This window comes from Centropristis striata, chromosome 14 (assembly GCF_030273125.1).
Source record: "Centropristis striata isolate RG_2023a ecotype Rhode Island chromosome 14, C.striata_1.0, whole genome shotgun sequence".
Classification (NCBI taxonomy): Eukaryota; Metazoa; Chordata; class Actinopteri; order Perciformes; family Serranidae; genus Centropristis; species Centropristis striata.
This window is the reverse complement of record NC_081530.1, coordinates 14,970,074-14,986,976: the sequence shown is the minus strand read 5'-3', so window position 1 is coordinate 14,986,976 and position 16,903 is coordinate 14,970,074. Positions and strand designations below refer to the sequence as shown.

At 40.9% G+C, this 16,903-nt stretch overlaps 1 protein-coding gene across 1 annotated transcript; it reads left to right on the top strand.

The window, feature by feature from the left end:
* Positions 1 to 841: 841 nt before the first annotated feature.
* On the top strand, positions 842 to 16,627 carry satb1a (SATB homeobox 1a). Its single transcript, XM_059349131.1, has 10 exons — positions 842 to 1,985; positions 2,091 to 2,267; positions 2,357 to 2,483; positions 4,624 to 4,747; positions 5,981 to 6,092; positions 6,844 to 7,382; positions 8,801 to 8,998; positions 10,944 to 11,099; positions 13,304 to 13,507; positions 14,567 to 16,627. The coding sequence occupies exons 1-10, from the start codon at positions 1,769 to 1,771 to the stop codon at positions 15,452 to 15,454; spliced, it is 2,742 nt and encodes a 913-aa protein (XP_059205114.1). The 5' UTR covers positions 842 to 1,768; the 3' UTR covers positions 15,455 to 16,627.
* Positions 16,628 to 16,903: the final 276 nt, after the last annotated feature.

Below are 16,903 nucleotides of genomic sequence, written 5' to 3'. Positions count from 1 at the left end.
TACTAAGCTATACTATACATATATTGCTATATAGGCCCACACAACCAATATAAAGCCTACTATGCTATAGTTCATATAATATAGTATAATAGGCTTTATTACTAGCATGGGTCGATATAGTACTTCCAGTATAGTGCTGTATAGTATGGTATTGTATACAGTATATTACTATTAAATTATTAGATTATCTTACTATAGGGTATACTATACTATGCTATACTATACTATATGTACTGTAGACCCCATAGCGTAGCATGCATAGCCTATTATAGTCTTAAACAGTATAGTGAGTACAAGGCTCTATACTGTAGTATATGCAATACTATAGCATGCTGTAATTGCAATGACATATAGAGCACATTCATGGCTGCGCGGAGTAAAAACTGTAATTATCTGCATATAAGTCATAAGCCACAGATAATCTTTTGACAATAAAACATCAGCGTTGAAAAGTTAATATCAGTCAGCCAGTTCTTCCTTGCCCTGCTCCACTTTGTTACCATGGAGAGCTCCAATACCCTAAAGACAATAATAAGTGCGTGCACAGCATGCGGCAGAAAATAATAAATAGATTTATGCGCAATTGTCACATTTAATACATTTACGGAGCGCGCTAGTGAATTCATTATTACACCATATGCTAATGCAGCTGGGTCCGCGTATTTATGAGTCTGCGTGTGGGTGTGTGTGTCTCTCTCTCCCCCTCACACTCTCTCTCTCCCCCTCTTCGCGTGCGCATAGGGCTTTGAAGTGTAACCAACAACTGCTGTCCCGGAGTCAGTGCTGGAGCCTAATATATGACAGGGGGAGTGCACTCCAGGAGTCTGTATTGTTCCGAGCATTGTTCTCCGTAGAGCAGACCCACAGTAGCAGCAGGTCCCGGAGCTCTGGATGGGAGGTCGCTCTGAACTTGCGCTAAGGCTAATTTATCGTTACACCGGGAAGCGAAACGCATTTGAAGAACAAGGAGGGATCAAAGGCAAACTACTTAGACAATAAACACGAGATGATGTCGACGTTTAACACGCGATTAATGTAAGGAAGAGGACGCATACCGACCGCCAAGCGAAACGGGTCTGCTCCTCAACTGGAGATCAATGGATGCGAGAACAACATATGGATACAGCCGGTGTCGACAGGAACGGGGCTGTTGATGTATGATGGCAGGTCGGACATGCACGTTGTGCCGACTGAAACAGGTTGGTTTCGCCTCGATCAAACTTCAGCAGAATCAGACGTGGGACGATTAGCGCGCATTTAGGTGCTGAAGATGAACTGAATCACTGTCGCTTACAGCGGCGCGCCTGGAGATGACAGCAGGTTTATTATGGGAAACCGCGCTCTATCGTTCACTGGACTTCTACTGGATTTAGAGGGTTGTCCTAATCGCTGCATCTGGGTGAAGGTCATCCAATATTACTGATCCGGGTATCCTTCAGATCTGAGTTTGTGCGTACGTGTGTGTCAAAATTGTGCTTTCTAGCTTTCTTGTTAGACACAGAAGTGTAGATAACTGCTTTTCACACTCACTTGACGCTCAAGTATCCAGATCCTGCTCTATCTAAGAATGCTATTATTTAATTATGAAGACATGTAGCCTATTCTACCCTGATGAGAACATTGAACACTATGTTTTATATCGCAAAAGTTACTTTAAAATGTATCTAACACTCTCTAAGGTCACCATATACACATACTGTCATCATAACATGAGTGATTTTGTTTGATATTTAAGCCTCTGTGTCTCTGTGTTAGTGTGAGACCACAGATGGATGCACTGTGTAATGGAGCCAAGAAACCTGAGGGCAGTGATCCCGTCGTAGACCCCCGGCCACCTCCTGCCAAGCTGGCTCGGCTGGAACTAAACGGAGCGGGACCCTCGGCCCAGGAGAGGAGCAGTCAGGATAGTCCTGTGGCCAAAAACCCCTGCCTGGCCCAGAAACCCAGTGCAGTGAGGCCACAGAGCAAGAGCTGGCACAGCAGAGGTGCATGGGCTGAAACATGATATTACAGATTTTGCTTTCAGCTCAGTGATTGTGACTCCTGTGTGTCATCCGATATGTCTAATAACCGTCTGTCTATCACCTCAGGGAGCCTGCTGCCGGTGTTCTGTGTAGTGGAGCACAGGGAAAACCCTCTGGAGGGAGAGAGGAGAGAAGAACATGCTGAGTTTGTGTTGGTCAAGAGAGATTTGTTGTTTAACCAGCTGATAGAGATGGCCCTGCTGACGCTGGGCTACTCTCACAGCTCTGCTGCACAGGCCAAAGGTACATAGCACAAACTTGCACAGAAAGGCAAGGACACAAATCTATTTGGGTTTTTTTTTCACATTTTTGTGTCTGTCTGTGTTGTCCAGGTCTGATCCAGGTGGGCAGGTGGAACCCGATGCCTCTGTCCTGCGTAACAGATGCTCCTGATGCCACTGTGGCTGATATGCTGCAGGATGTTCATCATGTCATCACCCTTAAAATACAGCTGCACAGGTAGGGAGCTGACAATACAACACACATCAATACATATGTCTGTCCACAGTTACAGTCAGGTTCTATAGTTAACAAAAACTTAACTAAAGCTAGGTGTGAAGCAACATTAGACTTTAGAATAAAAAGGAACTATCTGAAACGATACTTTGTACTTACAAAACTAACAAGCACGAAATAAAAATATGCAAGATATGTATTTAGTTTAGTCAATTTGATCAGATTTGTTAATACAACAAGCATAAGGAGGCATATGATTACTGAGACTGGGATGTCTACATGAGTCTTGTATTTCTATTTTAATACTTATTCTGAACTATTCTGAAATCTTGCCCCTGACACGTAACCACCATATTACAATAATTAAACTATGACTAAACATTTCCAAGCAGTAAAATAAATTGAAAAGAGCAAACCCACCCTGGGAACTAACTGAAACTAAAATGAATTAAATTCAAATTTAGTTAAAAACTAAATAAAATGAATAAAAACACTATTACTTTGATTTATCGACCTGTGTGTGTGGAGTCTATGAACTCTGAGTGTGATGGACTCTTTAGTATTTCCCAGCGTTTCACCCTGTGCACGCTGGAAAAGACTCCTACCATCTCTAAGAAAATAAAATTACCAAGTCAGACTCAGCAGGGAATGATAAAACTCTTATTATTGCATCTTATCTTAATGCCATTAGTTTAAGTTTAATGAGTGATTTAAGTTGCTTGTTGCAGTGAATATTGATGACCATTTTAATGGTGGGAGACATTAAAAGTTATTTCCTTGTGCAACATTTCTAAATAATCAATTTTGTTTTGACAATGGCCACATATTGGGTCTTCGGTCAGATCCATCCTGAGAGTTTGGACAAAGCAGCATACCCTATTATCACAATATACAATAGATGATTTAATAAAGGCATATTTCACAGGAGAAAATAAAATAAAAAACACAGGTGCTACTAATAACATTAACGATGGAAGCAGCTAAATGGAAATCAGAGATCATTAATTTTATTATTTACCACCGAGATTGTGCTTCTCCGACTGTGACATGTCAACATGTCTGCAGTAAAAAAAAGGCCCAATGGCTTAAAGAAAGTAGGACCTGGCATTGTGTATGTTTTTCTTGTTCTCACATTTATTAATTTGTTAAGTGATTTAGTTTCTCTGGGGCCCAGACGTTCATTCACACCCTTTAAAGTGCATTTAAGAATGGAAAATTGCTGGGGTTCTTGTCTGCCCATCACCTAGTGCATACTGGAAGAGGCTCTATATAAGGTTTGGGGAGATATTATTTTTAAAGGCGCACTCCATTGATTTTTATGAAGCTCAGTGTCGTCGTCACAAGTGTAAGAGCAGTTTGGTAAGTTTTCATCTGACCTATCTGCCTGAAGTAAATTGGTGTCCTTTGTAGGTTTCATTGTGTGAGAGAGACGTGTGCTACTGCGTGGAGTGATGAGGGAACAATCCGTTAAATGCATCAGCTCAAAGCAAGTGGTTGTGCTCAATGCCATCCCCCCTCTTCTCTTTGTATCTCTATGTTGTAACTACAAAAATTAGGCTGTATCTGAACTTTTTTGAGTGTATGACCTCTGCCCTTTCAGCTGAAATAGATTTGACTCTGTTATACTCTATTATTCTTTTATCACTTTGTATGTTTTATCACTTGGAAAATATACAAAAGACAACTGCTTGTCGTATCATCACTTGGTTGTTCACTTCTTCGCAAGAAAATGCATTATCCCACCACAGCCAGAAGTTGTCTATGGTGGAAGTTTTCATGATTTTGAGAAAATAATCACAATGATGTAAGTATAATGTATAGTTTAAAAATGGCCAATATCTAAAAACTTGTCATAAAAATGTGGGCGAAAAATGGAGAATCTATGACAGCTTCTAAACTGACGACCTCAAATGACACATGTGCAAAGGGAACAAGACGAGATAAGACTTTATAAAGTCTGAAAATTGTTGGAAACATTTGGGATAATGTTAGTATACAACTGAATAAAATATATAGTTTTTAGACATTTTAATACAGAAATGCTACATGTTTCATGGAAGTGCTAATATGCTGGACTACCCATTTAAACTTTAATATATTAAAATAATGCAATTCAAGTGTTTGTTATTTGCTCTCTGTCTAGCTGCCCCAAATTGGAGGACTTGCCACCGGAGCAGTGGAGCCACTCCACAGTGAGAAACGCTCTGAAGGAGCTCCTCAAGGACATGAACCAGAGCTCCCTCGCCAAGGAGTGCCCTCTTTCCCAGGTACACACACACACACACACACACACACAGAACATTAATCCAAGAAGAGAGAATAAGACAAATAGGACTACAGTTCAAGTTCAAAGACTGCATGTAATGTCTTTGCCCTTCCATGCCCTGCAAAAGTGTGTGTGTTTGTGCCTACTTTGATGCATGAGGCAGAGTAAGCGTGTGGTCCAATAGTGAGACAGGAAGTCCAGATGCTGAGGTAGATAAGGTGTTGGGGCAGAGCGCGCGAGAGAAACAGATAAAGAGAGATGGCTATCTCTTAAAAAGCCTTCCTGCCTATGCTGCCGCTGCCTATCTTGATTCTTTCCACTGCCAACCTGTCTGCCTGTCACTCTGTCTCACCCACTGTCTTACTCTCACTGGCTCTATCTGTCCATCACTCTCCCTCTTTGGTATTTAGCTTTCTCCGCACTCTTGACTGATTCAGCAATAACATCCAAATCAGGTTTTAAGATCTTGATCGTTTAATCAAGCAAATACAGACACAACTGCAGAAATAATTTTACATTAATCATGCAGTATTTGGGGAAGGCCTTTTTATGAATATTTATAATTATCAACTAAGTCTATCTGTTATTTTGCCTGAGGGTGCGTAGGACATCTAGAGTTTGATAAAGAGAAATTGCTCACTATCTCTCTCTTCTTCAGAATCCTTCCTTCTCTGCAGATCTAATACTAGGAATCTGCCCTCCCCCGTCTTTCCTCCCCCATCTCTCCTATCACTCTCTTTACCCCCTCTCTTGTTTGCAAGAAGCAGATTAAAATAAATTTGAGAAGATGAAAGGTGTAATCAGATGTAAAGATTGCACAGGATGGTCTTCGGGGAAAAACAGTGTGTGTGTGTGTGTGTGTGTGTGTGTGTGTGTGTATGTGAGTGAGTGAGTGAGTGAGTGAGTGAGTGAGAAAGACAGACAGAGAGGCATAGTCTCTGATGACCTCTAGTGTTTTGTTTGATTGCACACACACACATGCACGAACGCACACATACATGCATGCATACACATGCTGTACATACACACACACACACACACACACACACGCACAAAGCTCGTGCACTGACACACTCATCTGTCTTTATTATCCTATTTACCTGGGGGTCTTTTTAATAACACAGATCTGAGTTCATTAATATCAGATGTGTGAACAGCTGAGACACCCAGGCCGCCCATAGCAGGAGCTCGGAAAATGTAATGAATTTCTATTGTCTTTTCCCCTCTGTTTCAGAGTATGATATCATCTATTGTAAATAGCACTTACTATGCAAATGTCTCAGCTGCCAAGTGTCATGAGTTTGGTCGATGGTACAAGCACTTCAAGAAGACCAAATCCTTTAAAGGTGAGGGATTTCAATCAAGTCTGCAAACATCAAGGGTGCCTGATTAGTCTTATAGCAGGTGCAAATCCATACTACATACTCATTGTATACAGTCCAGCACATGCACAGAACATATCAGAAGTCAGAAGGACCCTATTTTAGCTGACACCTCAGAGCATGTTATCATGGCCAACAGAATTCACAATAACAATATTATTGCAATATATATAGAAGTCAAATTCATCTTTACCTTTGTTTACTGTGCATTTTCTCTGTTTTTAATATAATAAATCTATAATATTAATATAATAAATTGCACTAAAAAAACAGTGTAGGGAGAAGAAAGAGAGTCTGTAACCATAACTTTTCAGAAGGGCACAAAAATAATGATTACACCTAATGGATAGTGAAAAGGCAACCAGATTAAATGATTTAAGGTTCTGAATTAATTACACAATATTATCAATATCATATGTATATTATTAACATGATATCAATATCAATGTTTTTTTTAATACCACAGCTCTCTTCAATACCAATAGATTATTTTCCTGATGTGTCTAACTGATGTAAACACCCTCTCTTGTCTCTAATCTGTGCATTGCATTGTGGAAGAATAGTGTCTGTATTGAGTACATTTCATTTTGTGATTTTCCAGCATGAACACACTACATACTCAAAACCTGCTTATCATATCATATTTAGGACACACAGTTTTATTTGGTGTGTTACTAATTGAACATCTGTCTTTGCTTTCTTTTCCCTGCACCAGAGATTGACAGCTTCTCTGACCAATCCACACATATCACACTCACCCAGCAGCCAATCACAAGTAGCCCAGCTGATCAGAGCTCAACCCTGTTTTTCTCTCACGGAGAAGTAGCCAACATATGTGGCCGTTCCCCCCTCGGCCTGCACCCTCCGGGGTTGGTAGCCCAGCCTCTCCGCTCAAAAATGGTCAACCAGCAGCTGGTGATGGCCCAGTTTCTCAACCAGCAGTATGCTGTTAGCCGCATGCTGGCTAGCCAGGGTCTCCCACCGACCCAACAGCAGTATCTCAACCACCCGCCTGTTGGGAGGGCTCCTCCTGCCATGGTCTTCTCCAAGCCCCCTGATTCCCAACCCCCACAGCAGGCACCGTGTGGCCCAGGGGGAGGCCCCGTGACCGGGCCGCAACCCCAGACATCGACTGGGTCCTCTGTGGGGCCAACAGACGTGCCAAATGACATCTACCACTGTGTGAGGGAGGAACTGAAGAGAGCAGGCATCTCACAAGCCATCTTTGCCCGGGTGGCCTTTAACAGGACCCAGGTATGAAAGCAGTCACAGATCAGTGACTTTGATCTGGATGAAAGGTTGGGACTGTTTGCTGGCGATTGTCTTTTGGAAGTGTTCTCTGGTGTTGCGATTATAGGTAAGTGAGTTCTGTGTGTTTGATGGTTGGTACATTGGCATGGCCTTTGCCGCAGTGCCCCCTCCCCCCTATGCTTGTGTGTATGTATGTGTGTGTGTGTGTGTGTGTGTGTGTGTGTGTGTGTGTGTGTGGGTGTTTGTGCCAGCCCTCTGCAGCACAAAGCTGGTGCCAGCGCTGAAGCAGCTGCTGGGCCAACTAATCACAACCCCTCAGAGAGAAGCTGTCTCCCTCTCCACCTCTTCTTCTGTCTTACTGTCCCTCCATCTTGTCACCTTTCACTTTGGCACCCCCTTTATCTGTTTAATCTATTCCTCTGATTGTCAATCCATCTTTTTTTTAATCTTTCCCCTTCTTCCTTCCACTGGTCTCCCTCATTTCATACACATCGCCTCCAATACTAAAATGCCACATTATCTGTGTCTATCATCTTACATTCACCACCACACCCACAGAAATGGGGCTCAGAGGACAGACTGAGCCCATTGTTATTATTATTATTACCGTCATTATCATTTTCATCACAATAAGCAGAGCTAGTTATTATCCACCCCCATGTTTCCCCATTGCCAAGTCCAAGGTGCTTCGGTGCCAGCCATACAAGTTGGGCATGATGCCAAGATGCCATATAGAAGTGAGGGGAGCATTTGTCATTTGCCATCTATTTGAAAGGAGCAGTTTGCTGGGTGGATCCAAAGATGATCCATGATTTGAATAAGAAGGGCTGTTTCCTCTATTTCCATTTTACTGCCAGCGTGAAATCTGATTTCTTTTCAGGAAGGAAGCCCTACAATCTGCATGTGATATTTGAAGGCTTTCCTGCATACACAGATACACCCACAATAATGCTAGCTCTACAGGCTAGTCCTGTGCTTAGCACCGACTGGAAACTGGCTCTGTATCATCTATAGCTGTGAAACACTAAACTGCAGGAACTCGATAAGGTGCTCCTTTGAATCAGATCCAGGGTTAGTTGAGGAGCTTTTGCATAATTCCTTCTGGCATATGAGAAACTTTATATTTGATATATTTGTGTAAAAGTGATGGGAAAATCCATATTTACTTGAAAGTCCATATATTTCTCTCAATATTTGTATTTAAATGCACAGCAAAGTTATAAACTCTAGCTTTAAGATCATTTTAATGGTAACCTTTGCAATATTTTCACACCACCAATCCTTTTCTTTGAATAGTAATTTGAAGCCAATATGCACCAATATATCTGAATTACTTTATCATTGTGTGCATGCATCATTGTGCATTCTCTGCCTTTATTCATTAATGAGTATCGAGCTGTGTTTGTGTGTGCCTTTACCAGGGCCTGCTGTCAGAGATTCTGCGGAAGGAGGAGGACCCCAAACACGCCTCTCAGTCTCTGCTGGTCAACCTGCGGGCCATGTACAGCTTCCTGCAGCTGCCCGAGGCTGAGAGGGAGCGCATCTACCTGGAGGAGAAAGACAGAAGCTTGACTGGATTCACACCCAGCTGCAATAACACGCCACCAAGATCCACACAGGTTAGCCAGCAGAGAGCTAAAAATCAAAAGTTGGTGTTACTAAGCTTAATTTTACTCAAGGAGAATTAAAACTACTGTTGTATGCATAAATATGCTCTCCTATGAAAGACAAGATATATTGGGTTGGAGATATTGCCCATAGATGTCTGCCTTCTCTCCAATATAATATAACTTGATGGCACTTGGGTTATGGTGCTCTATAAAAACAAAATTAAACAGCAATGTATCTCTCCAGAAATCATGACCCTGTCACATAGAAACTACTCAGTCAGTGAGACTGAGTAGTTTCATTGGGGAACTATTTTCCTTCTACTGAACTACAACCCCCAACCGTTTAGACATCTCGCTGATATCTCCAATACTCAGAAGCAGATTCACTCTGGGAAATAGCACTACAAGTGAGAAAAATAAATATTTGTTGATGGATTTTGGTGTGAACTGTTTCTTTAAAGTTAAAAACAAGTAAAGAACATAATTGACAACAATAAATAACATAAATAAATAATCATATTAAGGAGTTGTTGTGAAGTTGTAAAGCTTACTGACCGCTGATTTGAATAAGGTTGACATCTGTGGTTGATCAGATACCTCTAAAACTAATGCCATTTCCATCAGCTTCTGATAGACTTTATCTTTGGTGCCAATTATCCAATGTTAGCCTGCTAAACTAAGAAGGTGAACATCATGCCTGTTACACATCAGCATGTGAGGATTGCCTCAGTGAGCATGTTAGCATGCTTACACTATGTCTGAGTACAGCTTCACAGAGCCACTAGCATTTTCCGTTCCATTTTACACAATAAAAGCATTTTGTTATGAGCGATCCAAAGAAAAGTAGGGAATGATTGTCAGCAAAGATTACATAATTTTTTTCTGTTTACTTCTGCCCTTTATTTTCCACTGGAGTGCAGTGCAGAAAATACGTTAAGAACTGTGTTAACGAAGCAGACTGACCCAACCAGCTTCCTCCCTAGCCATGTCTTCACTCAGTCCTCCCTGTAGAACGTGATAATGTAATAACTTCCTGATAATGTAATAAAGTGCATTTCCCAATAATGTAATACACTTTTTACCAATAATGTAATAAAGTATAACATTAATGGGAGGTTATTACATTATCAGGTTAGCCTTCATTTCGCAAGTCCTGATAATGTAATAATTCCCCAATATTGTAATAATTTAACAGCAGACCACCCATTACTTGGGTTCAAGTGGTGATACTGTGTAGGCAACACTAGCTCAAGAGCTCTAGCACCACCAACAGGTCAAAGTTGAATGTTTATTAACTTTTGACCCGTTCATCCGTTTTTCACCAACGACGTATCCATGACACACAAATGCATTCAACAGCTTCTTGAAATCTAAAGGTGCTTGGTGTTATACTTTATTACATTATTGGTAAAAAGTGTATTACATTATTGGGAAATGCACTTTATTACATTATCGAGAAGTTATTACATTATCAGGTTTTATTACATTTTCAGTGGACTCAAGTGCAGATTTTTATTACATTATCAGGGTTATTACATTATCGGGTTCTACACTCCCTCATACCTTCTTTTTTCATCTCCTGTTTGTTGTTTTCTAATCTGGTATGGGGCAGCTCCCTGTGCACTACACTGCTGACTCCCTCTGTTGACCTGGAGAGCGTGCAGACTGCCATGCTTCCTCTAATATAGAGCCTCCAGCTGCTTTTCCTGCCAGGGAGGAGCTTCACTTTGCTGGAATACCATGTGCATTGGCCTCTTTGTATAGGCACCCCTAGGACTGCATAAAGGACAGCATCCCTCACCGATTCCCATTTCTGACTATTTTACAGTGTTTTTGATGAAGCCAAAATTGTCTTTGATCTGCAAAGGATTCAATTCCCTTGATTCGAAGCCCATTATTTAGATGCTTACTGTGGCTCATATGTCTTTCTGTCCTCTTGTGTGTCTCTTCTTAGGCAAGGCTGTCCCCAGTTATAGGAGACAGAGGCTTGAGGACAGACAGTTGTGTTCTCAATGTCAGCGCCTCCATCTATGAGGACATTCAGCACGAGATGAAGAGAGCCAAGGTGTCTCAGGCTCTGTTTGCAAAGGTGGCCGCCTCCAAGAGTCAGGTACTTTCATCCTTGCTGGTGTGAATCTGATGAAGATATCCAATATTAAAAACACACATATTGCACCCAATTGTTTCTATTGCTTGATTGTTCAAATTTAGCCTCCGTGATGAATCCGTCTCCTCGGTTAAAGCAGGGGTAACTAGTGTGTGTGGATGAAACCCAGATAAACAACTCAGCAGCTGTACTCTGCAGAGGACTATCATCAGTGCATCAGACTGCTATTGTGTCCTAAATTATCGCTTTAATTGTCGCCCTACAAAAACACATGCACACACACACATACTCACCACTCATTTGTGCACATAGACATACTGTCCAAGCAAATGCACAAACACACACACACAGGCAAACAAATGCACTAATACACATGCACACACAGGCATGATTCGAGTGTTTATTGTTCTCATTTTTATGGCGGCCCCATAAGCTTGTTATTGCCTTTTGTTTTGAGGATAATTTCCCTTCATGGAATGGGGGGATTTCAGCTGTCTCATTTTCTCTTCCTCTCGTGTATGTCTCCAATATTCACTTTTCTTTCTTTCTTTCTCTCTGTCTTTCTCTCTTTCTCTCTCTCCTCTGTACTCATCATAAAGATGTTTGGAGGTCATTCAGTGGTCATGCCAGTACAGACAGGTGGTCCAAATCCCCTGAGGTTCTTTTTCTATCTCTCCTCTGGCCTCCCTTTTTACTTTACTTTCTCCATGTTCTCTTTACCTCTCTCTTTCTCTCTCTCATGCTCCCTCTCTCGCTGTATTACCCGGCTGTTTGGCAGGCAGAACCATGCTGGATCTCTCTGTTCTATCTGCACTGTGCATCTGGATGGCATTGTGTGGTAGACTTGGGCAACAGCCAGGTGCATGTGTGTATGTGTGTGTGGGTGCTGGTGTGTTTGTGTGAAGCTGTGTGTGTGTGTGTGTGTGTGTGTGTGTGTGTGCGTGTGTGTGTGTGTGTGTGTGTGTGTGTGTGTCAGCCTGCTTGCAAACGTAATCATGCTCCAGTTCATGAATCTGAAACTAGCTTGGCATTACGTTCCTCAATCTGCCACTCATAAGTTTCTTCCCTGGTGATGCAGAATAAATATCTCGCTAAGAATAAAATCTCTCCATCATCTTTTGGCTATGCTTTACAACATGAACCCATTTGGAATAAATGTGAGAAGATAATGTATAGTTTATAAACCAAGGGAAGGCTGCTTGTTTTTTAATTCATACCTCAACGCTGCAGTTATTGCCACTTATATCTTCTTAAATTATAATTAGGCACTAAATGAATAGCAGAGTGGGTGTGTGGGGGTGACAAGAATCAAAACTCATCATATAAATTTACATGTTGCCATGGTAATTTGGATGTGCCACTGCTGCGTGAGCCTTACACCAGGGGTCCACACTATAGAATAGATCAAATGAAAAGATTTGGGAGAAAATTGCTGAATAAGTATGCATAATAACTAATAAACTGGCTTTGTTTCCCCTAACACTGTCTGGGACCCCTAATATTTTACTTTTTAACTGGTGCCATAACTTTAAAAAACTAAATTTGCTTTGTGCATGCAGCACCTGAAGTTTAGGCTGCATTGTGAGGTTAGCTTAGCTTAGCTAAAGATGTCTTTAAAATCCATTTGAAGGCAGCTAGTCTGCACAGGGATGGAAACCTGCTCTCTCTATGGATACCTGATCCGTCTTTTATTACTCTATGGTCTGTTTTTTCTGAATAGCCAACTGCTTTTATGAATAATAAACTGTTAGTATGGATGCAGTTCTGAATTATTTGTGTCAATGAATTATGAAACAGCCTTATAATAAGCAGGAAAATGTACAGTGAGCTAGTCATTATTGCCAAATAAACCCCTTCACCTTCCTGTCAGGGTTTATTTCACAATAATGACTTATTTAAGCAGTAGATCCCTTACATATCTGCTTACAACTATATTATAGTGTGTTATAAACTGGGCTTGGGAAATCTATTGAAATTACATTGATATTGTGATATGAGACTTAATATTGTCTTAGATTTTGCATAAATATTTTGCACTCAAGTCAACCCTCCAGTTATTTGTTCAAAAATATTGGGATGTTATAGTTTCTTCCATATCACTATTATAAACCATTTATTAAATGTTTGTATATTGCTTATAAATGCTGACTTTAATAGTCATTGTGAATGAATTAATAGTAAAGTTACCGTTACCGTTCTTCCTGTAGGGCTGGCTCTGTGAGCTGCTACGTTGGAAGGAGGATCCAAACCCAGAGAACCGGACCCTGTGGGAGAACCTGTGCATGATCCGCCGCTTCCTCAGCCTGTCCCAGACTGAACGAGATGCCATCTATGAACAGGAGAGCAGCAACGCGACGGTACAGCAGCACTGCGCTGACAGGCTGACACTGCTCAGCAATGACAATACACTGGTGAGACTGCAAAAACAAGATAAACAGCACATCATTACACACAGACTGCTGTTCTAAACACTCTGTCTCTGGTAGATATTGCTTGTCAGCTATAGAAACAGCAGTTTGGAATAAATTGGAATAATAAAAAAAAGGAGCAGAAAAGGCTCCTAATCATTATTTTTACAGGGGAGTCTGTCCTTATCAAGAAGGCTTAAGGTGACCTGACTTTATATTTTGTAAACACAAAAAATCTATTTAAAAGAAAGGATCTATAAAAATAGTGAATATAAATTAAACCCTAAGTTTGAAAGAGAATATATCACATTGAATGTCAACAGTTCTCTCGGGTGTGCAGTGGAAAAGCAGCACAGTAATGACAGCCAAATGCCAAAAATGTCAGAAAAAAAGATGATTACTATGTAACGCAATGATCCGTGAGGCTGATTAGTTATTTTTTCTTTCACTTCCATAGTTTGTGCATGACTAGGTGGCTTGATTATAGCACACACTCATAGTTAATATCAAAAATGGTTATGTATCCCTCTCCTTATGTTACAAGGAATATCAACGGATCAATAGCAAAACAAGGAGACTTCACATGTGCAGGTTCAGATTCTGATCAGTTCTGTGGACATTAGGGCTGCTTTATTATGGCAAAAATCTAAATCACAATTTGTTGGGTCAATATTGAGATCAGTTACATAACATTGACTGTGGAAACATCATGCAGTTTTTAACCTTATTAAAGATGTGTCTTGTTAGGGGGGGATTCTTGGAACTTTTTAAATATATACACACTTTTTTATGACAGGACAAAACAAGAGCATCATTGCAAAACATAATGTGATGCAATAATTTTTAAAACATCTTGTTTTCATAGTCTTTCGAAGGCCAAAACAAACATGAACCCAGACAGTTGCATTGCAGACCACCTCACATGAAAAATAATTATATAGCCATTACTGGTACAGTTTTGACTCAACCTCTCACCTCAAATCATACAAATAATTTCTGTCCAGGCTGACTAAGTATGGCTTTTTACTCTTATTACTTCTAATTTCTCTTGTCCGCAATCAGTACCAACGCAACTCTCCGCTGCCACAGCAACACCATCTTCAACCCCATCAACCCCTGCAGCCCGAGGCAGGACCTCACCTGTCTCCACGGCAACCATGTGCCGCATCACCAGCCGAGTCTGAGGCGGCCAGCAACTGGGGGCACATGAGAATACGTCTGCAGGGCAGGGTCAGCAGCACTGGAGAGAGAGGAGAGGGTAAGGACTGGGTTGAGGGGGGACAGGGAGAGAGGAGCAGCTTGGGAGGGGACTGGGGTTGTTCTGGCAGGGTGAGGGACAAGGGGACGGAGAGCAAGGAGCAGGTGAGGGATGGTAATGTGGGAGAGGAAGGGATGAATGAGATCATTGGTGACAGCAAGGAGGAGAAGGAGAAGCTTACAATGAAGTGGACCGGTGTGAAAGATGAGGACCGAGGTGGGGCTGGGGGTTCTTCAGAGACACGTACTGAGGTCCAGGGTGGCGATGAGGTCCAAGGCGACGGGTTAACAGTGTCCCACGAAGCACTGGGGATCCTGCAGAGCTTCATTCAGGACGTGGGCCTCAACCCCGACGAGGAAGCCATCCACACCCTGTCGGCTCAGCTGGGCCTGCCCAAACACACCATCCGGAGATTCTTCAACAGCCAGGACCACGACCCGCATCAAGAGGACAGCCAGAGCCCAAAACAGAGTCGAGACAACCAGGACGTCTTCACGGATCCAAACCTCTCCCAGACGGCCAAAGCTGAGGAGGAGCAAGAGGAGGATGGTGATGGAAAGACAAAAAATGAACAAAAAGAGGTGGAGGAGACAGGGAGAAATGAAGCAAGTGAGATTACTGTTGTGAAAGAATCTGATGCTGGTACTCAAACAGTTGCCCATCTGAAGGAGGAGCAGGAAAGCTACATCTGACTCAACCCATGCAGTGACATACACAGTGTTTTATAAGTGTTGACGTCTTTAAAAGCTGTGGAAGGACTAAAAACTGACTTATTTTACATGTTTATACCACAGCTTAGAAGGATGCTGGTGAGAGCTCTCTTATTTCCCTACTGCACTTGAAACAGAACGAAACTGTGACTATACGTGCAGATAATGTTTCAACTTTCTGTTAGATATATATGTGTCTGGGTGAATGGGACCCAATACAAAGAGCCTGACATTACATATCAATGTTTAAAAAAAGAGTAATTATTGTTGGTTGACTGATCAAACGTTTGAGAAATATTCATGCCAGAAATGCCTTGTAGAAAGTGGCACTGCCAATCTGATTTTTTCTAATGATATATATCACCATTGTTGTTGCTTTTCTATGTTTTTTTAAATAGTGCTTTGTGTTTTGGATCAGATTTCCAAGTTATTTATTCCCTTCAGGAATCTCAGTGTTATATCTTTCATTGTTCTTGTTCAATTTTATCTGTCACATTGTATTAAATATTACATTTCCTGACTGTTCTAAAGAAATTATAGTTGCATTTGTAAATGATATACAGCATTTGGAAAGAATCCTCCACTTCAAACAATGGATTAGTTACCAAACCAATCAACATAAAGACATCTAAAATGTCCCTACTGAAAATGAGTCCATTTTTGTTCACATTCCTCAACTTTAATCACAAAGTTTTGTTGAGATCTAATTTGCTCCTGAACACATCATAGTTTATATAGCGTTTCTATGGATGCATGAATCTATAAATCTCTCTCCCCTTAAATAGCTATGTTATTTTGGGAATTGTTATATTTACACATCTTGTGGTTGTCATATTGTACTGATTTACATACTGTAGCAGAGACACAAAGCGTGCTTTATGGGGGGCACAATGTTTAATGTTTTTTCATGAAAGAAAGATTGTGTTCAAGACTGAAGCCGTGCAGTGTGTACATTTAATGCTGAAATTAAAAGATAGCACTTTGATTCATAAACATGAAGACTCATCCATAATTGTACTGTATGTTTGTTACTTTGTGAAATTAAAGTAAGACACTGCTGGTATTTATATCACCCAGTGGATTACTTACATTAAGACAGTTATTTTTTGTATATTTCAAGTGTTCTGAAATGTTATGTTTGAATATGCAAATGAGGCAGTATCTTAAATATATGTGAATTTGCATACATTTCCAAATCAGAAATCTCTTTTTATCACTCCATGAATCATAAAACAAGGTTTAATATACATTTTGACCCAAAAAAAAAATTACATTTTAAGTTTTAAGGGTAGTACATTTTACACCTGGCCCTACACAAAAACTAATAATGCATCAAAATCATAATAATGTTGATAATCTTTGACATATCCAAGACTATATCCACGGTTTATCATATTGAAAATAATTCTATTTTTGTGTTGTTGGTTGTTT

What these genes read in the sequence shown, in the direction of transcription:
- satb1a (XM_059349131.1), top strand. Translation starts at nt 1,769, where the DNA reads ATGGATGCACTGTGTAATGGAGCCAAGAAACCTGAGGGCAGTGATCCC. An exon ending in CGCCACCAAGATCCACACAG is followed by an intron (nt 8,999 to 10,943) that starts GTTAGCCAGCAG and finishes GTCTCTTCTTAG; the next exon opens with GCAAGGCTGTCCCCAGTTAT. An exon ending in TGGCCGCCTCCAAGAGTCAG is followed by an intron (nt 11,100 to 13,303) that starts GTACTTTCATCC and finishes TTCTTCCTGTAG; the next exon opens with GGCTGGCTCTGTGAGCTGCT.